The sequence below is a fragment of the Erpetoichthys calabaricus genome, chromosome 1 (genome assembly GCF_900747795.2).
Source record: "Erpetoichthys calabaricus chromosome 1, fErpCal1.3, whole genome shotgun sequence".
Taxonomy (NCBI): Eukaryota; Metazoa; Chordata; class Cladistia; order Polypteriformes; family Polypteridae; genus Erpetoichthys; species Erpetoichthys calabaricus.
Genome location: NC_041394.2, coordinates 252,027,196 through 252,049,325, shown reverse-complemented (window position 1 = coordinate 252,049,325; position 22,130 = coordinate 252,027,196). Strand labels below are relative to the sequence as shown.

General features: G+C 37.2%; 1 protein-coding gene across 1 annotated transcript in view; it reads left to right on the top strand.

Moving 5' to 3' along the window:
• The window catches only part of itih2 (inter-alpha-trypsin inhibitor heavy chain 2), a 52,586-nt gene that overhangs the window by 27,118 nt on the left and 3,338 nt on the right, over positions 1–22,130 (top strand). The window contains exons 14-20 of the mRNA XM_028814030.2: positions 781–914; positions 3,252–3,424; positions 7,913–8,059; positions 12,985–13,098; positions 13,759–13,957; positions 14,047–14,219; positions 20,839–20,950. Of these exons, the coding sequence (XP_028669863.2) occupies positions 781–914; positions 3,252–3,424; positions 7,913–8,059; positions 12,985–13,098; positions 13,759–13,957; positions 14,047–14,219; positions 20,839–20,950 (1,052 nt within the window). The remainder of the gene's footprint in view (positions 1–780; positions 915–3,251; positions 3,425–7,912; positions 8,060–12,984; positions 13,099–13,758; positions 13,958–14,046; positions 14,220–20,838; positions 20,951–22,130) is intronic.

The window sequence follows — 22,130 nt, the reverse complement described above, 5'->3', positions numbered from 1 at the left end:
ATATATATATATATATATATATATATATATATATATATATATATATAATATAACAAGGTGGTTAAATTTGTAGATGATATGATTATATGGATGAAATAGATATAAGCACACATACAATGGACAATCTGTGTAAAAAGTTATTTCTGATTTATTTATAATATTTTAATATGAGACTTATGTGTTTTGTATACAGCGCTGCTTTGATTCAATCATGGTGTAGTACTGATGAAGAAACACTGTTATGTTATTATTCACATAACATTTTTTGTGAAAAGGTTTAAAGCCAGCTCACAGATAAATGAAGTTGAATGTACTCACCATGGTAAATATTTGAAAGAATCATAACGATTAAATAATACAAAGCTGAACCTTAAAGTTAAAAAAAAAGTTTCTTGTATAATTTTTTAAATAATTTGCAATCCCGAAATGATATCTTTATATTTTGAGACTCCGTGTGATCTTGAATTGCATTAAACAAAACAGAAAATGGTATAATATTTTGTGATATTAATATTATAAAATAAGATATAAAGATATCTAATAATTGCACTGCATGCTATTATTACTTATTTTACATACAGTACATAACAAAAAACTCAGTGAGTTAGAGAGTTAAAAGTCACAAGTTTACGGGTTCAGCCCTTATTTTTTAACCAGTTTGTGGTCATATTTTAAACAGTATTATAGTTTACTTGTAAAGAAATGCCTTTGAGGTACTGTGTCATTTTATCTGGATTTAAGAAAAATTATAACATCAATGCAAATTGTCTTATTTGGAAGGTGATGGTGGACCTGTCTCTTACAGTGGATGGGAGTGATCTTGATGATATTTTGGCCAAGCAAAAACATGCATTACCAGGATTTGCACGGCAGCTCTGGGCATATATAACAATCAGGCAACTTTTAGCTGAGAGGTAAGCAGCATAAAGGCAATACTGTTAGCCAGAAAAGATATTATGAATCCAGAATAAATAATCTTTTATTTATTACAAAGGAATCCCTGGGATTTTGAAATGTTATGTTTGAATTTCAGTTTTTTCTTAAAAAGTTCAGCTTCAGCTGAAAGGCCATGTGTACCATACTCTAATTACTTCTCTACATAATTAGAAAAAAACATAAAATGGCTTTCATCTGAAAAACAAAACCTAATGTTGAAACAGGAATAGAAAAAATACTAAGCAAAATATTCAAAGAAATATACACATATATGTACATTCATTTCTTTTTCTTTTTGTAATCAATTTTTATTGAAGTCAAAAACAAAGAGTAGGGCAACAAAAAGGAAAATAAAAAATACTGACAAATGCTTTGTTTTATAGACTGTATGTGTATATAATATATATATATATATATATATATATATATATATATATATATATATATATATATATATATATATATATATATATTTACTAGGGGGTTACTCCCTGCTTGCTTTGCTCACCAGCCACTTCGCATCTCTGCTGCTCGCGTTGTGAAGAGGAGGGCTGAACGCACCCCAAGGAGACGTGGTCCCTCCTCTGAAACCCCCTCTTAAACGGTGATACAATGGAAAACAAAAACAGTTTTTTTTTTTTTTACCTCCTCTTTGCTCAATCAGCTGCTGGTTTGCTGCTGCTGCCGTGCTGCGTGATCTGCATCTCGTGTGGCACTTCAAACATTTAAAAGCCTGTACAGCAGCTGTCCTACTCTTTGTCTTTTAGTTACGGCCCCAGGCGTGGTTAAATCTTTTGGCACAAAGTCCTGTCTTGTGAGACGTGAGTTCTTGATATTTTTTAGTTTATAATTTAAAAACAGAATAAGAATCTGAAAATCTAACAACATCACATTAAAGTTCAATAAACTCTGAAAAGAATGATAACAAACATATATATTTATATATGTTGCAGTTTTAGGTTTAGGATTTTATATATATATATAATATATATATATATATATATATATATATATATATATATATATATATATGTATACACTAGGAAACTCCGCCCATTGCTCGCTTTGCTCTCCAAACCCGGGGGCAGGCACTGAGCCCCCATCTATCCTGCAGCTGATCCACTCCATTAGAGAAAGTCATTATATCTAAGGATATGGTACAAGCTCCCCTGGCGCCTTCAGCGCCCAACCCCCAGTTGCAGCCTAGTAGGCTTCCCCACGACTTTCTTGATATTTTAGTTTATAATTTAAAAACGGAATAAGAATCTGAAAATATAACAACATCACACTAAAGTTCAATAAATCCTGAAAAGTATGATAACAAACATATATATGTGGGTTTTAAAGTAAGCCTAATTAAAAGCATGACAAAAAAACATGTTAAAAACGTCACATAAAATCGTTGCACTTTTAGGCTTTGGATTTTTTATTTATATATATATAATATATATATAATTTAATATTGTGGAACATGACCCGGACACAGACAGGCAGACACGTTTGTGGTGGAAGTGCTGAGGTCCAGGGCTCCCAAGGCATCCGGGTGCCCCCTGGCGGTGACCACGGGCCCCTACAGGGATGAGCTTCCATGCTCTGTACCCGTGGTCCCCATAGCCGCCAGGGTGGTCGCCCCCGCATGGTGTGGGGAAGGCGTAAGCCCTCCTCTGGTCCTCCTGGGTGTCCTGGCCAGGTCGCCCCCTCAGCTATCTCCAACAATATATATATATATATACAGTACATATATATATATATATATATATATATATATATATATATATATATATATATATATATTACACACATTTTAAGAGAGGCAAAAAACAAAGGGGGAAAAATGAGTTGATGATAGATTGCCATGCCTTTAACTTAATAATGTAAAAGTGATTCATTTAGAACACTAAATCTTGTTGAGCACAATCTTGTTACAGGACGCCAATTTGTGCACATTTTTTTTAGTTTTTTTTTAGCTGCTTATGAATCACTTTCCACAGGGTCACATCAGGTCAGCCAGGCTTCAAGCTGCAATAAGCAATGCATTTTTTTTTTGCTCTGTATTAGCATAATTATCTCAAATTTTCACATATCCTATTGGCTTAATTTGAAAACGACATTGTGCATAAAATATTCATCAACTGTCTTTAGGGAAACTGAAGTTGCTCATGAAAAATAAGGATAAAAAATATTACATTTTTATCTATTGTAGTATGAAACTCATTCATATTTCTAAAATTCACAGACCTATAAAGAATTAAAATCCTAAAGTTCTTCTTTGATGACCCAGTTTGTATAGTAATGACTTTCTCCAATGTAAACAGGTCATTGGCTTCATCAGCAGCCAAAAAGAGGACAATCACACATAAAATTCTTGGCCTGGCACTGCAACATCAGTTTGTCACCCCAATGACAGCTTTACTAGTAGAAAGTGAGAAAGGAAATGAAAGAATGCTAGCAGATTCTCCTAGAGACTCCAGACAAGGCTGCTGTTCAGGTAAATTGCTGAAAAAATGTCAACATTATTTATTTTGAATGATCAGAATTTAAGAGAATTGCATACACTGTAAAAGTTAACTAATGCTCAAGTAGCCATACTTTTACTGATGCAAGTGTGATTTGCTTTGTTCCTATGTGCATTTTAGCAGTAGTAGTAGTAAAAGTAATAATAGTGTCACGTGTAAAGAGTGCTCAGTGCCTCAGTATAGATGTCTTATGATTAGCCATATGATTACGACATGTGACCGAGTTTTACATGGTCTTGGGTAATTGTTACTGTATTGTATGAAGTGCTGCTTCTCTTGAGTTAGTGTAGCATCTTCCTTCCTGGGCAATTGTACTGGCTTCATTTCACTTGGGGGAGATAACTAATTTATTGGGCTGCAGGTAATCTTTCTCTCATGAAGTGTTCCAGGAGATCAGTTCTTTTTGTTTATAATGCACCAATACAGAGGGAAGAGGAAAACCCTCCGTTTCTACTATAAGTTAAATGTCCTTTGTTGTCTTCCATTGGCAGATAAGAAAGAAGTTATTAGTTTTACAAATTTAAAAACTAACATAATAAAGCATAAATAATGCTATAATAAATTGTGTTGTACATGTTTTAAAGCTATGGTATATTCAGACACTTAAAAATGATCACATTCTACTACTGAAGTGGTGTACAAAAAAAATAAGATAAGAAAGAAGTTATTAGTTTTACAAATTTAAAAACTAATACAATAAAGCATAAATAATACTATAATAAAATGTGTTGTACATGTTTTAAAGCTATGGTATATTCAGACACTTAAAAATGATCACATTCTACTACTGAAGTGGTGTACAAAAAAAATAAAAATAAATAATGACTAGTGCTTTGCAAATGCCCAGTGAGGTGTGCTCTAAGCAGCACCCCATATAAAATATTGATTGATTCATTAAAAAGATGTATCAACTCCTCCCAAAAACTTACATCTAGGAAATGTCAATTTACTTAATGGGGGCAAAATTTAGCAATATCAAGTAGAAGAAATTAACCTGATTGTAGATATGGCTAGGAGAAGAGGACAGCGTTCTGGAAAACGTTTATTAAAGTAAGCAAAGTCAAAATTTGGCTTATTGGGGCCAACTAATCTTTCACTTTACACACAGCTTCCTGCAGCACTACATAATATTAGACTTAAGTGTAGTAGATGTATACATTTGTCTGATTCTGTGTTTGTTACCTTTGATTTCAAAGGTCCTTGGACATTCTTGTTCGGTGGAGGAAGAGGAGGATACATTTTGTCAAAATATCATAGTAGTAGCGCCAAGTAACACAATAGAATTTCAACAAAACAAGGCGAGAGGGAAAGGGTTGTCACTTGTTACAACTGTGATTGTTCTAGTTTCAACAAATAACTTATCAGTCTAACTGCTGAACAGGTAGTGCTATTAAAGATATAATAGATTACACAGAACATTATTTGTCCCCAGATAAACATTTGGCAGTAGAATGCCAAATCATATTTTAGTATATGAACTAAAATACTGAGACCAATGGAACATCCCTTACGCTAACAGCTGATCATTTATAAAAGTAACATGTTGTTTATATCCACCTGAAATTGGAATTGCCAGATTATTATTAAAACATGAATGAAGGATGGCATGGTGGCACAGTTTTGATGTTGCTGCTTTATAGTTCCAGAGCAGGATTTTTGAATCCCGGCCCGTTCACTATCTTCACAGTGTGCACTTCACCCCACTGTCTTCCAGAATTATCATATGTGTAATTTGTTCAGATATTTAGTGTCTCTAATTTGACAGAGTATGTATGTTTTCTCAAGTGTGCTAGAGGAGGCTCAGACACCACATGCAGCGCTGATTTTTGACTAGCACTCAATGCTGTAAAGGAAAGGCTCTGTCTCCACACAAGCCATAAAACTGGATTAAATGATTTCAGTATAGGGATGATAGAATGAAGCAGGCAAGTAACCAAGCTGATAGGAATACTTTCTCAGAGTGACTTGTGCCCAGCACTAAATTATGGCAGCTTTGTAGATTATCTGATATAGTGAAAGTGAAAATGTTTAAGTATTACACAGAACTTGTTACAAATAGATTGGATTTATAAAATATACAGTAGTAATAGCATGTTAATGTTATTGTGGAAAGAATTTTTTTAGCTTCAGATTTTTTCCATGTACATTTGGTATATTTACATAACATATTCTCAAACCTACTTAATCCCATTCAAGGATAAACAGAGCCTATCCTAGCAGCTTTGGACTAAGCATTGATACTTTGCAGGGCTCACACATACTGTACCCAAACCATCAGAGTCAGTTTGCAAAAGTCAATTAAACTAGCCTGCACATCTGTAAGATATGTGAGGAAAAAATAGCATTGACATGAGAACAATATAGAAGCTTCATATAGACAACAGACAAAAGTAAGTTTAAACCTAGGATACTGGAACCAAGTCATGTTTTCAGTTTTGTAATATGTTTATGTACAATGTGTATATTTATACATAATAAATGTATGTTTATTCATACATTCTTGTGTATTGTGGCAACATTTTTCTTGTTGGTTAGATATCCAAGGAAGAATTCCAGTCTTCTTCTTCTTCTTCTACTCTATATAAGGTATCTGTATATATGACATAATATTCCTCCATTACTGTTTAAACATCATATTTTGTGTTTTATATTGTACTTCTTTTTATACTATACTAGCTGCACCCCATGGCTGCACCCACATAGTAACGAAACAGGACAAACTGTAAAAATCAATAGACTTTGGCACTATATCTGACCGTGTTTAGCTCTGATGGGAGAGTGTTCCCAGCGTGGGGAGAAAAGCACATGGCCGTGATATCTCTGGCAATCGCAGCTAGCCTCTAAAACACATGGAGCTCTGATCTCTCTCTCAAAAATGTCAAACGTTACTCCTTAACAATCTGTAGATGATAATGTCTGTTGAACAAACAGGTATCGCTAGCTAAGCGGAGGCAAGGTGCACTCCAACACGTGGCGAGATGTAGACCAACTCGAGTAGAGGCTGGCTAGTGAATGAGGAAGGCCCCGCCCCCCCCCCTGCTCTCTGCCCACAGCCACTCTGTTGGATTTGCATAAATACCTCGTTACCGCAAGCGAACTATGATACTTAGCAAGATGAGAGAAGTCGCAAAATCAACCGGAAAGTTCTATCAAATTATAGAAAACAACCAGATCTAAATCTGTTAAGTAATTCTCTCATGAAAAGCGGACAGACATACAGAAGGAACACGCTTGGACCATGACATTTTTAAAACGGTTTCTTAGCAAGCACCTATGGCCCAAGGGTAACCTACATTCCAAATTTCAAGTCCCAAGTCCTCATGGTTTGGGAGATTTCATGATGAGTGAGTCAGTGGTATTTGCCTTTTATATATATATATACTAGTCATTTAGCCCGTTACAATAACGGGCGCTAGAACAGTAGTGCATAAACATTGTACATTAGTAGGACTTTGACCTCATTCTTTTTGTTGGTCGTATTTTTCTTTCTTTCAGCCTTTCTTTTGTTGATGTTTACTTGCTGAGCTGACCGTTCTTCATGGGCTGCTGCTGTGTATTGTGTGTCTTTAATTTTCTGTGACCGTAATACTGTCTTGTACGTCCGTAATATACCTTTAATTTTCTCTGCCGGTAATACAGGCGTGCGCGTCGGTAATATGCCTTTAATCTCCTCTGACAGTAATACTGGCTTGTATGTGGCTGTAATATGCGTCACTGTATTGTGTACCTTTAATTTCCTCTCGCAGTAATACTGGTTTGTATTTCCATAAAACGCCTGTAACTTTCTCTGACAGTAATATCGCGCATCGCACCGTGCCCCGCGCATGCGTACTTCAACAGAAGACACACACACACGGACACCTGGACGCACAAAGGGATTTTATTAAAGAGGATATATAGATTTGCAATTATTGTATAGCATACAATACACAGCAGCCAGAGATGTGTGTTCAATTCCTTGACCACTTAGTGCCTGAGTGAAGTTTGTATATTTCTGCTGTGTTCCCAAGAGTTTCTCTGGGGGCTCTGTTTTCCTCCTACCTCCAAAAAGATGAGCCTGTTATATAAACTGTGAGTGTGCACAATGAAGGAATGACATCCTCTCCAGGTTTCTCTTTACACCTTGTGCCAGTCATTGCTAGACTAGACTGCAGCTCAGTAGTCCTTGTAATTTGGAAAGTGGAATTAGTGCAGAACAAATTGAAGACGTGGAAGTTGATGAAATGTAATACAATTATGTTTAAAAACAAAAAAAAATGTTAAAAGCAGACAACAAATATACAAATTGTAGAAAACATTATGTACTGTTGGTTGCATATTTCATTAGCGCTGTATTTATTAATTTGTAGCAGACTTTATCTGAGATACATCATGATTTACAACTAAAATAAGACATATTTAAACAAATAAATAATGTAAAATATGTTCGAAATCTTATTAATGCAAACTAAAATCTACAGGTCTTACACACCAGGGAGTAACAAGTTCATCCACTAAGCCGCCTTGGGCTCAGATCACTGTTACTCCGACTGCTCCCAATCAACGCGGTCCTGAGATGGAATCTGCTGCTCCACCTTTGGAATCTATTCCTCCTCACATCACTTCAGGTAATGTACAATCAAGTTTGAAAGGATGTACTGTACTTGTAATCCTTAATTACTGCATTGGATGGGGGTCTGAAGCACATTAACATACATCTTAATTAAACACAATTTATTTCACAATTAATGTCAAAGATTGATTATTCAGCCCTTGTACATCCCCATTTGTGAACTAACTGAACTAAATTTTAATGGCAGATGGAGAACATTTTAAAACGACTTTTGTTTTCCTGAATTGCCATGTTAATTCACTTGTAATTGGGAATGTTGTACCCATCTGAAGTACAAATAATGGATGGAAGCTGGCAAAAAAAGTACTTTGGACAGATAGCACTAGTAATTTCTTTAAAAGAAGATACTTAATGTATATGTTATCAAATATATATTTCCTGTAAAATACAGTACATATTCAAATCAAATCTAAATATTCAAGCAAGACCATAAGTTACTTTAAAATTGCATGAAAGCAATATCACCTAGGCATGTTTTTACCATTTTACTTTGATTGCATAAGTAGCACTGTTCTGGTAAGCGGTAATGGTAAAGGAGCAGCAGGATATGAGCTCAGTCAGGACTAGCAGCAACCTTAACCAGGAACTCAATCTGAATCTCGCAAAAGTACAATTGGGGAGACCAAACTTGGAGTCAGAATCAAAAGTAAGGTCTAACCAAAAGAAACTTGAAGAGTAGCACATACGAAAGGCTTTTAGATATCCATAAACTTGACCCGACAGGTAGCTATATGTATCATTGCACCGATCATTGCCAGTGCAGCACGCAGCCTCTGACAACACAGCACTTCCAAACCCTGCTCATGTGCCCTCAAAACCAGCTGCAGGACCGAAGTGAGAGAGAAGACCACCCAGCCATTTTGACGAGTTTGTGAGCCATTGCAAGGAGTTGGAAATTTGAATTTGACTTTGAAGGGAGGGCTATGCAACGGCACAGGAAAAGTTACATCAACTAGGGATGAGTCTCCAAAAGGCTGAGCTGGCATTGTATTGTCAATAGCAAGAGCACCTATAAAAATGGCAGCTCTGCACAGTCGCACAGGCTTTTCATTCTAGTGCTGCAAAAGGCAAGCAGTCCTTTTAAGGACAGCAAGCCACCTCAAAGAGCCATGTAAAGAGCAGGGAATCCAGCCATTGCTGTGCTGATGCTACACTATAATACCACAAAAATACAGTGTCCCGTTTCTACTTCAGTGCAAAATTATGGCATAATAAAGGCTAATTTCTGTCATGTTAAATATTGTAATTAAATTGCACATTAATTACTTCAGAACAACAATTATGCATGGTCTTTAATTCGCTGTGAAGCTTGCAGTACAGGTTGAAAAGATCAAAATCATGTGAATTAAACACAGCCAATGTAAGAAGTATTCCATCGATCGAAGGGGCTCTACAACTACGAAGGACAAATAAATGTGGGAAATCAAAGAACAAAGCCCCGCCCATGCATCTGCACTATTTGCATGTTGAGAACTTGAAAATGCAAAATGGAAATGCTTTTTACTTTTCATTTCTGCAGTTTCATCGCAGTTCAGGCTGAAAATGAAATTGCACATGGGGTTATTTAATTTTCATTTTTGCAGCATTTTTGTGTGCAGACTTTGAAAATGAAATTGCAAAAGAGATTGCATTTTCATTTTATAATTTTCATTTTCATTTTTGCAGAAAATACCTCCCATAGGAGAGCAGTTCCTTAAGAAAATTCAAAATTGTTTGCTTCTCATGAACCTTAGAAAAGTGTTCAGTCTTTCTTTACCAGTTCATAACAGTTTTACTTAATGTCAAACACAGTTCAGTCGTTATCATTCCAAATCATTTTAATCATATTACACATGTCTGACACTTGAGTTTTACACTTGTTAATCTGATTGAAATTTTAAATTTTCTAAATGTGTACAATTAATATGTAGAGCACTGGTTTTCAAACTCACTCACAGGGACTGTGCATTTGGATACAGTTTTTGTTCCAGGCTCTCATTTTAACTCTAATTGATCTCATTTTATTAGCTGGTCTTTATTCTGTTCTTAGTTTGCACTCAAAAAATAAAATAGCGTGAGCTTTAAATTTATAAGATACTAGGGGGTTCCCCCTGGCTCGCTTCGCTCGCCAACCCCCCCAGCCTGCGCTACGCACCAGCCTCTTCACGTCTCTGATGCTCGTGTTATGAAGAGGGAGGCTGAATGCACCCCAAGGAGACGTGGTCACTCCTCCAAAACCCCCTCTTAAACGGTGATACAATGGGAAACAAATACAGTTTTCCTCCTCTTTGCTCGATCAGCTTCTGGATTGCTGCTGCTGTTGCTGTGCCGTGTGATCTGAATCTCATGCGGCACTTCGAACATTTAAAAGCCTGTACAGCAGCTGTCCTACTCTCTGTCTTTTATTTCTGGCCCCGGGCGTGATTAAATCTCTTGGCACAAAGTCTCGTCTCGTGAGACGTGAGTTCTTGATATTTTTTAGTTTATAATTTAAAAACGGAATAAGAATCTGAAAATCTAACAACATCACATTAAAGTTCAGTAAATTCTGAAAAGAATGATACCAAACATAGCAAGTCAAAAAATGTGACACAAAAATGTCACATAAAATCGTTGCATTTTTAGGTTTAGGATTTTACAGTATATATATATATATATATATATATATATATAGTCATGGCCGAAATTATCGGCACCCCTGGAATTTTCCCAGAAAATGCACCATTTCTCCCAGAAAATTGTTGCAATTACAAATGTTTTGGTATACACGTTTATTTCCTTTATGTGCATTGGAACAACACAAAAAACAGAAAAAAAGCCAAATCTGACATAATTTCACACAAAACTCAAAAACTGGGCTGGACAAAATTATTGGCACCCTCAACTTAATATTTGGTTGCACGCCCTTTGAAAAAAATAACTGAAATCAAGTGCTTCCTATAACCATCAACAAGCTTGTTACACCTCTCAACTGGAATTTCCGACCACTCTTCTTTTGCAAACTGCTCAAGGTCTCTCAGATTTGAAGGGCATCTTCTCCCAACAGCAATTTTGAGATCTCTCCATAAGTGTTCAATCGGATTTAGATCCGGTCTCATTGCTGGCCACTTCAGAACTCTCCAGGGCTTTGTCTTCAATCATTTCTGAGTGCTTTTAGATGTATGTTTGGGGTCATTGTCCTGCTGGAACACTCATGACCTCTGACGCAGACCCAGCTTTCTGACGCTGGGCCCTACATTGCGCCCCAATATCTTTTGGTAGTCTTCAGATTTCATGATGCCTTGCACACAGTCAAGGCATCCAGTGCCAGAGGCAGCAAAACATCCCCAAAACATCTTAGAACCTCCACCATGTTTGACTGTAGCTACCGTGTTCTTTTCTTCATAGGCCTCATTCCGTTTTCTGTAAACAGTAGAATGATGAGCTTTACCAAAAAGCTCTACCTTGGTCTCATCTGTCCACAAGACGTTGTACATTTTGGCAAACTCCAGTCTGGCTTTTTTATGTTTCTGTGTCAGCAGTGGGGTCCTCCTGGCTCTCCTGCCATAGCGTTTCATTTCGTTCAGATGTCAACAGATAGTTCGAGCTGACACTGTTGCACCCTGAGTCTGCAGAACAGCTTGAATATGTTTTGAAGTTGATTGGGGTTGTTTATCAACCATTCGGACTATCCTTCGTTGCAGTCTTTTATCAATTTTTCTCTTCCATCCACGTCCAGGGAGATTAGCTACAGTGCCATGTGTTGTGAACTTCTTGATTATGTTGCGGACAGTGGACAAAGGAACATGAAGATCTCTGGAGATGGACTCGTAGCCTTGAGGTTGTTGATATTTTTCCACAATTTTTGTTCTCAAGTCCTCAGACAATTCTGTGCTCTTCTTTCTGTTCTCCATGCTTAGTGTGGCACACTCACACACACAACAGAAAGGTTGAGTCAACTTTTCTCCATTTTAACTGGCTTCAGGTGTGATTGCTATATTGCCAGCACCTGTTTCTTGCCACAGGTGAGTTCAAATGAGCATCATATGCTTGAAATAAAACAATTTACCCACAATTTTGAAAAGGTGCCAATAATTTTGTCCAGCCCATTTTTGGAGTTCTGTGTGACATGATGTCAGATTTGGCTTTTTTTCTCTGTTTTTTTGTGTTGTGGCAATGCACATAAAGGAAATAAACATGTGTATACCAAAACATTTGTAATTGCAACAATTTTCTGGGAGAAATGGTGCATTTTCTGGGAAAATTCCAGGGGTGCCGATAATTTCGGCCATGACTGTATATATATATATATATATATATATATATATATATATATATTGTATCCTAATAATGATAATTACCAACGAGCAAAGTAGAGATCTGAGCAAAAGACACTGTAGCCACTTCAGCGTCAGACCCACTAATGTGCTTATTAGTTAATAATGGACTAAATAACCAGAACATCTGGAAAAGCAGAATGAAAGTCAAGATAATGGTCAAAATCAAGTTAAAAAAAATGTATTTTGATTATTCCCATGTAACTTAAGTTAGTTTTTAATTTGTGTGTTGACACCAAAATGTAGCAACTAGGAAATAACAACTCATTAAATTAGGCTAGGGGCCAAATTAAAACAAAACAAAAACCTGCAGTCACATGGGGTTCCCAGGACTGAGTTTAAGAACCACTGGTCTAGTGCATTTAATATAACTGGTGCTACCCTTTTTAAAAATAGACAAAATTCTGAACAAACTGTCAATCTGTAATATTTACATTAATTAGGTTTTAAATGTAATAAGTCTCAAGTGATGGTATTTGAATTTGGATTTTTTTAATTTCAGTGCAATTCTAGGGGTTATAAGAGTCACATGTAATACAGATGATGTCAAAACCACACATTTTATAAGTCTGCATCTCTAAATCAAAATGTCTTTAATCTGAATGAATCTGTTTAATGCTTTCAGTTGATGGTGATCCTCATTTTATAATTCATCTGCCAAAGATAAATGATAATATATGCTTCAATGTTGATACCAAGCCTGGCACTATACTGAACCTCGTGTCAGACCCCGATTTAGGTAAGTTGATTTTTCATTGATGCAATCTACATTCTTGACATCTGAGATATGTTGGAAGTAAATATTTACTGCTCAGATGATCAATATAGGAAATCATAGCATTGGCACCTAAGAAACTTACAAGAACATATCCTCAGCTGTTACAAATTAATAATGAACAAACAATCAGTAAAGCAGCACAGAGTAATTTGATTACTGTTTTATAACGAATTACGTAGAAATGTGTGCCTGAAAGCGTACCCTATTATCCATCCATCCATCCATTTTCCAACCCGCTGAATCCGAACACAGGGTCACGGGGGTCTGCTGGAGCCAATCCCAGCCAACACAGGGCACAAGGCAGGAAACAATCCTGGGCAGGGTGCCAACCCACCGCAGGACCGTACCCTATTATTACCTCCTAAATTCATTATTCTCATACACTTTGATCCTTTATAGAGAAAATATAGTTAGAATTACAAAAGGTTAGGATTTCTTTGTGGTGTTTGTTTTTGTGTTTGTGTTGGAGGGCAGAAGTCTTTAAAGTGTTGAATATGATGTCTCTTGCAATTAAGAAAATGCAAAATCAAATTTTTAAAAACTTCAATAATTCCAATATTTTAAATTAGTAGGATTTTAGTCAAGTAATTTAAAATAACAAGCATGTCTTCTTATTCACAGGAGTTGTGGTTAATGGCCAGGTTATAGCAGCCAAAAAAGAAAATAATAAAAAACTAAATACATATTTTGGAACCATTGCAACCTATTTTAAAAACAATAATATATACATAGAAGTGACTACTGAGAAAATCTCTGTCATGTCCGGAAACTACTCCCATCTGTTTTCATGGCGCGAATCTGGAAACATAACCAAAAACGGGTAAGTATTGAAGCATTAAAAAAGCAGTATGTAGAAATTAGTTTATATTCAAATTATTTAATCATTAAAGACAATGCTTTCTGCTTCAGGTTAAATCTGTTTGTAAAGAAAGATCAACATGTTACAGTGCGCGTGAATGAACAGGTCACATTTATGGTTATGCTTCACCGAGTCTGGAAGAAACACCCAGTCAATGTGGACTTTTTAGGACTTTATACTCCTTCCAGCAACATGTTTTCACCCAACGTCCATGGACTGATTGGTAAGTAATCTATCTGTCTTCGATTAAAAAAGAAAAAGAACATTTATCAGATGCTATCTTATCAAATTATATAGAACTTAGGTAAACAAAATTAAATAAAACAAAGCTATTTCTGTATCTTCATACATCTACTAATATGGTCCAGAGATCATAATATAATACATATTATAAGGTTTTGGAACAGTGAAATTGCATAAGCTAAAGTTACTGAATTAAAATTTCTGAAACCTGAACCATTATTCACTGTGCTACGGCCTTGAAGACATAAGGTGGGATGGATTCCCCTACGTGGGAATGGTTACAGGACAATGACATAAAATTTAAACATATACATTTATACAGTGCAGGACAAGCTACTTTCCAAAATTAGTAGCAATAAGAAACACTTCTTAGGAGATGAAAAGCAAAATATGAAGAGTTATGAGCTCATGAAAGCACATTTAAACTGGAAATTATTATTGCCAAAAGGTTTTTACAATTAAAACTGTAAAGCAAAAATCTCCACTTTAGCACTAAGAAAACAGTCAAGGTGAGGAAGTGCCTTATGGGTGACGCAAAGTTTATGATTTGAATGTTTATGAAGATTTCACCTTTGAAAAAATAACTATCATACCTGCAATTTTATAATGCATTAAGCAAATAATAAAACTTTGGCTATTATACAGAGCAAATTGCTACTAGCTTTAAAATGGCTTAAACATACATTTATATCAGGCAAAAATTTACATGTGAGGAAAATTCCTAAGAATTTCGTAAAAAGGACACTGAGAATCTACATGGAAGATATTAAAACTATTCTTTGTGTTCAGTCAATGGAATCTTTTAAAATTCTAATAAAAGATTTTTTATTTAATTTTACAGAAACTTTATAGTTTAACTGTTTAAATCTGTATTCTGACATTAAAAATACAGATTTATTTTAAATTGTTGTCTTATGTTCAAGTTTTATTTGACAAATGTAACTAGTTTATTAGATTTCCTATTCATGTTTTATTGTCTCATCAACAAAAAAATACCTGCCGACTCTGCACTGGCTTATTACATTATATACTGTACCAGTAACAGCTCACTGCAGATAACTTGCAGTGAATACACTTGACTGAGAGCGTTCTAGCTGTTCTCATGTGATCAAAGTCTCTTTGTCGTTGCTGGATGGCGTTTAGTTCTGTCTCATTTGCCTTTGCAATTCTGGCACATTTGACCATTGATTGACGACGTCGATTAGCATCTTCTTCAGTCTCATTTGCTCTTGCAATTCTCTTTCACTCAGTGTTGGCCTGTCTTTGTTGTATGATCTGTTCTTTGCCCTCAGTTGCTCGAGCAATTCTCCCTCGCTTTGCATCAGCCTGTCATAAATGCTGAGTGTGCTCTTCATAGTTTTCATACTCTTTCTCTGTACATTTAGCATTCATTTGCTCTGAGGTTGATGCACTTGGTGCTTCCAGAGCAGCTCTTCTTTTCTCCACCTTAGTGGCCCGATTCTTCTCTTCTTTCGTCAGCATCTTTTCGTATTAAAACTGATTAAGTCAGTTTTTGTGTTGCAGTTACTTAGTACATTTAATTTTTCACTTAAGCTGGCACTTAAGTCTTCAATCTGCCTCAAGAATCATTTAAAATATGAAGAGGTAGGGGAAGTGATGATAGCAAAGGTTGTAGGGATGAGAACATCACACGTACGCATGTGCCGCATGGCCGCCCTGCTGCCCGCTGCTGAGAGTTGATTATAAAATAAAATAAAATAAGAATAAAAAAATAATATTAATTTAATATAAAGCTGTAGTACAGAGTTTCAACATAGTATATATGTACCAAGTTTCAGGCAACAGGTTATTTGATTTTTGATCTTGACCTTCGTGGGTAGACCTTTGACCTTGGAGGTCAATCATTACCCCGAAATTGGACAGTAGACGTCGTGTAGTATATATGTACCAAATTTCAGGTCAATAGGTAAAACGGTTTGCGAGCTACAGGTGATTTAAAATCCTGGACAGACAAATGGGCAGCCATGGTAGCAGATTATATAAGAAGATTACTAGTTAAGAAGATACTTGAAGGCTCATATATTATTTGTCACATTACAACCTGGAACGGCAACCATATATTTTCACTATCCCTAAAGCAAGAAATATGTAATAAGTGAAATATGCTTGAAGTTTGATTATTCATTCTACTTGAGGCAAATAAAGTAAACTTGTTCTTCTTTCAGCTCTTCCTGTTAGGGGTTGCTACAGCGGATCATCTTCTTCCATATTGTCCTGTCTTCTGCATCTTGCTCTGTTACACCCACCACCTGCATGTCCTCTCTCACCACATCCATAAACCTTCTCTTAGGCCTTCCTCTTTTCCTCTTCCCTGGCAGCTCTATCCTTAACATCCTTCTCCCAATATACCCAGTATCTGTCCTCTGCACATGTCCAAACCAACACAATCTCGCCTCTCTGACTTTGTCTCCCAACCGTCCAACTTGAGCTGACCCTGTAATGTACTCATTTCTAATCTTATCCATCCTCGTCACACCCAGTGCATATCTTAACATCTTTAACTCTGCCACCTCCAGCTCGTGTCTCCTGCTTTCTGGTCAGTGCCACCGTCTCTAACCCATATAACATAGCTGGTCTCACTACCATCCTGTAGACCTTCCCTTTTACTTTTGCTGATACCCATCTTATCACGAATCACTCCTGACACTCTTCTCCACCCATTCCACCCTGCCTGCACTCTCTTTTTCACCTCTCTTCCACAATCTCCATTACTCTGAATTGCTGATCCCAAGTATTTAAACTCATCCACTTGCACCAACTCTACTCTCTGCATCCTCACCATTCCTCTGACCTCCGTCTCATTCACACACATGTATTCTGTCTTGTTCTTACTGACCTTCATTCCTCTCTTCTCTAGAGCAAACCTTGAACTCTCCAGGGTCTCCTCAACCTGCTCCCTACTCTCACTACAGATCATAATGTCATCAGCAAACATCATAGTCCAAGGGGACTCCTGTCTAATCTCGTCTGTCAACCTGTCCATCACCATTGCAAATAAGAAAGGGCTCAGAGCCAATCCCTGATGTAATCCCACCACCACGTTGAATGCATCCATCACTCCTACTGCAGTTTTCACCACTGTCACACTTCCCTCGTACATATCCTGTACAACTCTTACATACTTCTTTGCCACTCCCGACTTCCTCATACAATACCACAACTCCTCTCGAGGCACCCTGTCATATGCTTTCTCTAGGTCCACAAAGACACAATGCAACTCCTTCTGGCCTTCTCTATAGCCATACTGCTGCTCACTAATCATCATCACCTCACTCCTTAACCTAGCTTTCACTACTCTTTCCCATAACTTCATGCTGTGGCTCATCAATTTTATCCCCCTGTAGTTACTACAGCTCTGCACATCCCCCTTATTCTTACAAATCAGTACCAGTACACTTCTTCTCCACTCCTTTCACTTTCCAAGATTCCATTAAACAATCTGGTTAAAAACTCCACTTCTATCTCTCCTAAACACCTCCATGCTTCCACAGGTATATCATCCGGACCAATGGCTTTTCCATTCTTCATCCTTTTCATAGCTGTCCATACTTCCTCCTTACTAATTCATTGCACTTCCTGATTTACTATCTCCACATCATCCAACCTTCTCTCTCTCGCATTCTCTTCATTCATCAGCCTCTCCAAGTACTCTTTCCATCTGCTCAACACACACTCCTCGCTTGTGAGTACATTTCCATGTTTATCCTTTATCACCCTAACCTGCTGCACATCTTTCGCAGCTCAGTTCCTCTGTCTAGCCAATCGTACAGGTCCTTTTCTCCCTCCTTAGTGTCCAACCTCTCATACAACTCATCATATGCCTTTTCTTTCGCCTTTGCCACCTCTCTCTTCACCTTGCGCTTTATCTTCTTGTACTCTTGTCTACTTTCTGCATCTCTCTGACTATCTCACTTCTTCTTCACCTTCCACTTCCTCTGTATAATCTCCTGTACTTCCCCATTCCACCACCAGGTTTCCTTTTCCTCCTTCCTCTATCCAGATGTCACACCAAGCACCCTTCTTGCTGTCACTCTTACGCAGTTGCCCAACTGTCTGGTAACTCTTCACTATCACCCAGTGCCTATCTCACCTCCTCCCTAAATTCAACCTTGCAGACTTCCTTTTTCAACTTCCACCATTTGATCCTTTGCTCTGCTCTCCCTCTCCTCCTCTTCTTCTTGATCTCTAATGTCATCCAACGGACCACCATCCTATGCTGCCTAACTACACTTTCCCCTGCCACCACTCTGCAGTCTTTAATCTCCTTCAGATTGACTCTTCTGCAGAGGATATAATCTACCGGTGTCCATCTTCCTCCACTCTTGTACGTCATCCTATGTTCCTCCCTCTTCTTAAAATATGAATTCACCACAGCCAGGCCCATACTTTTTGCAAAATCCACAATCCTTTGGCCTTCTTCATTCCTCTCCTTGACACCATACCTACCCATCACCTCCTCATCTCCTCTGTTCCCTTCACCAACATGTCCATTGAAATCCACTCCAATTACCACTTTCTGTCCCTTGGGTACACTGTTCATCACTTCATCCAAATCACTCCAAAAATCTTCTTTCTCATCCATTGAACACCCAACTTGCGCTGCATATGCACTGACAACATTCATCATCACACCTTCAGTTTCCAGCTTCATAATCATCACTCTGCCTGACACTCTTTCACCTCCAAAACACTCCAAAACACTCTTGACATACTGTTCCTTTAGAATAATCCCTACTCCATTTCTCTTCTTATCCACACCATGATAGAACAATTTGAATCCACCTCCGGTCCACCTGGCCTTACTCCCCTTCCATTTAGTCTCTTGCACGCACAATATATCAACCTTCCTTCTCTCCATCATATCTGCTAACTCTCTCCCCTTACCAGTCATACTGCCAACATTCAAAGTTCCTACCCTCAGTTCCACTCTCTTTACCTTCCTCCTGCCCTTCTGCCTCCGGATACGTCTCCCCCCTCTTCTTCTCTTTCTTCTTCTTCTTCGACCAACAGTAGCCCAATTTCTGCCAGCACCCTATTGACTAACAGTACTGGTTGCGGCCGTTGTTAACCAGGGCCTTGACCGATCCAGTATGGAAATCTGTATTGTTGTCCGCATATTGATCTGGCAAAATTTTACACAGGATACCCTTCCTGACATAACCCTCCCCATTTAGCCGGGCTTGGGACCGGTGTGAAGAAACACACTGGTTTGTGCGTCCCCAATGGCTGGGTTAGGCAAATAAAGTAAACAAGCTTTTCAAAATCCTTCTGTGGTGGAAATCATCTTAATTGTGCAGTACTTCCAGTTTTAAGAAACTTGTGGTTAAATGATTGATAAAGATGACATCTGAATTTCACAAAAGTTGATCTATAATAGATTTCAGTTGTTCTGAATCAAGAAAACTCCAGAGCTAATTGTATCAGCATATGACAGCAATGGTTAAAAAGGATATTAGAAATCGCAAAAGGCATTTACAGAGGGATACCAAAGCCAGAGCTAAGAGTTTTTTGTCAGTATTTTAGCAGTAAAAGAATGGTCAATGAGGGGGAAAACGTACCAGGATAATAAATACTTTTGCTTCGTATTATTCCTATTTTGGGGATTAAAGACAGCACACAGACAGCAATAAGTAGTAGTAGATGGTACAGTAGAGCCCCCTATCTGGGGATTCAGTTTCTGCAGTTTTAGATATCCACAGAAATAAGTAGTTCATAAGTTTCAAATTGTGCACCATTCTGAGTAAATGTTTTCACCACTTTGGATACATGGCGGCACATCTGTATTGCAGCATTCCACAAAAACCCTGAGGATTCCAGCAGCATGTGGGGCCACACCTCTGTGTCTAACGTCATTTCCACCATGCTGATGTGTTCTTTTGAGGTAGAGAGCACAAGTATAATAATCTGCAATGCATTTTATTATTATTTAAGCTTGGTAATGTCTTATTATGCATAATTTTTCAATCATGATTTATCAATCGTAGGTATTTATGTAAACGAAAGATGACTTACATATAAGATTGGCTGCTGCAGCAGATCTTGGACCTTATCACCCACAGATACAAGGGGACTACTTGTATCACACTGGGCACCTTTTAAATATTGACTTGATGATATTTCACAAAATTATGTGAATATGCATTGGAATACCATCTTGAGCAGAAGGGGTCTGTTCCTTTCAAACTTACAACTTTTCATTATTCTGTGTTACAGCTTTCATTACTGAGCACTAGCACAAAGCTGTTTTACATTCCGTGTGTGTTACAGAACATGGATGTGAAAAAGATACAGCTGCAGATTTCATGGCAGTAACAATTAAGTTTTATGTGTCCCCACGTACTCCAGCATATATAGTACGAAAATCATGAAAACTAAGACCATGATTTTACAGTGGATTATTGTATAGTTGATACAGTTTTTAAAAATTTGCTAATTTATATATAATACTGAAGTTGTTGATAATGCAAACATTTCTGAGACACACTAATGTTTTTTTGGATATTAGGACTCAGTCTAGTTATTTTCCACAGTTTTGTACGATTTACCAGTCTTCGTTGTTTGTCTTTTTTGCCTTTCAGGGCAGTTTTCTAATGAACCTTTTATATACATATATAATTTTCATCCCGGGAAAGATCCACAAAAACCAGAGGCTACAATGGAGGTGAAGGGTAATAAACTTGAAGTCACCAGGTATGAAAATGCTACTGTGGGGCTAAGAGCTTAAGCTCTTTAAAATGTTTATTGTTTTGCAAGATATAAGTATGATTGCTAAAAGCCAGGTGAAAACTATGGCAGTTGGATGAAAACTCTGTCTTTATTTATTTACTGTTCACTTGGGTAGACCCTAGGAGAGTCACAGGATAATATTGGTGGTGATCTTACATGACTTGTAGTTTCATGTAGAATAGAATGTGCCTAATAGATTTCAAGCAGAGCGACCTTTGCACTTAACAGAAAACTACTAGAAATGCCAACTACATCTATCAAGGCCAATCAAATTTATAATGTTTCTTAATATGGCAAGGAGATGTATGACTGAAGCAATCATTTAGAATGGACTAATCATAACAATATCAATAATAGCTAGAAAAGTCCTGTAAGTCAGTCTGTGTACAGTGAATATACAAATTGTAGTATAAATAAATATAGCTCATAAAAAGAATTTAAACTGTGATGGATCGTGACAGTAAACCAGCATATTGTTGACAAGAGATTATGAGAACAAAGGAAACTGGACAACAACAAGCTTAATAACAAAAAAGGAGAAGGCCACTCCGATTCTAGTGAAACTTTCCCCTGGAAAACTGAAAGGTAATAAATCATTTACATATCTTTGTACAGTTATTAGAAATGAATCAACATGCAGAGTATACTGTAGGGAGGGAATCAGGTAAGCCATCACCAGAGGATTATCACAGTTAGTTTGCAGAAGAAAACATTTACACAATAAAACATTAAAATAAACACATTATTTGAAACACTTAAGCAAAACACTTTGAACAGTTAAATGATGGACTCTAATTTGAAATTTCCACCTATTTCTCTCTTGTAATTATTTTCCACCATGTTCTAGAAAGTTGATTCTGTTTATCTAGACATAGTTTTTTTCCCGAGGGAGATATGTTACATCACTCATCCAAGTGGCTGCAGGTTTCTCCAACCTTATAAACAGTACCTTTGTATAATGACCGAAACTAGCACCATGGACTAACAATGGGCAGTGTGATCAATGATATGCAAATTGTCCATTGATCAACGGCCATGAGTACCATTCACAGAGAGTTGGGGAATGGCTGCAATCACAGCATTGTAAGATGGTGAAAGATGTACCCTTAGGCCCCCTCCTCGGTTCAGAGATGGTTGTTCCCTT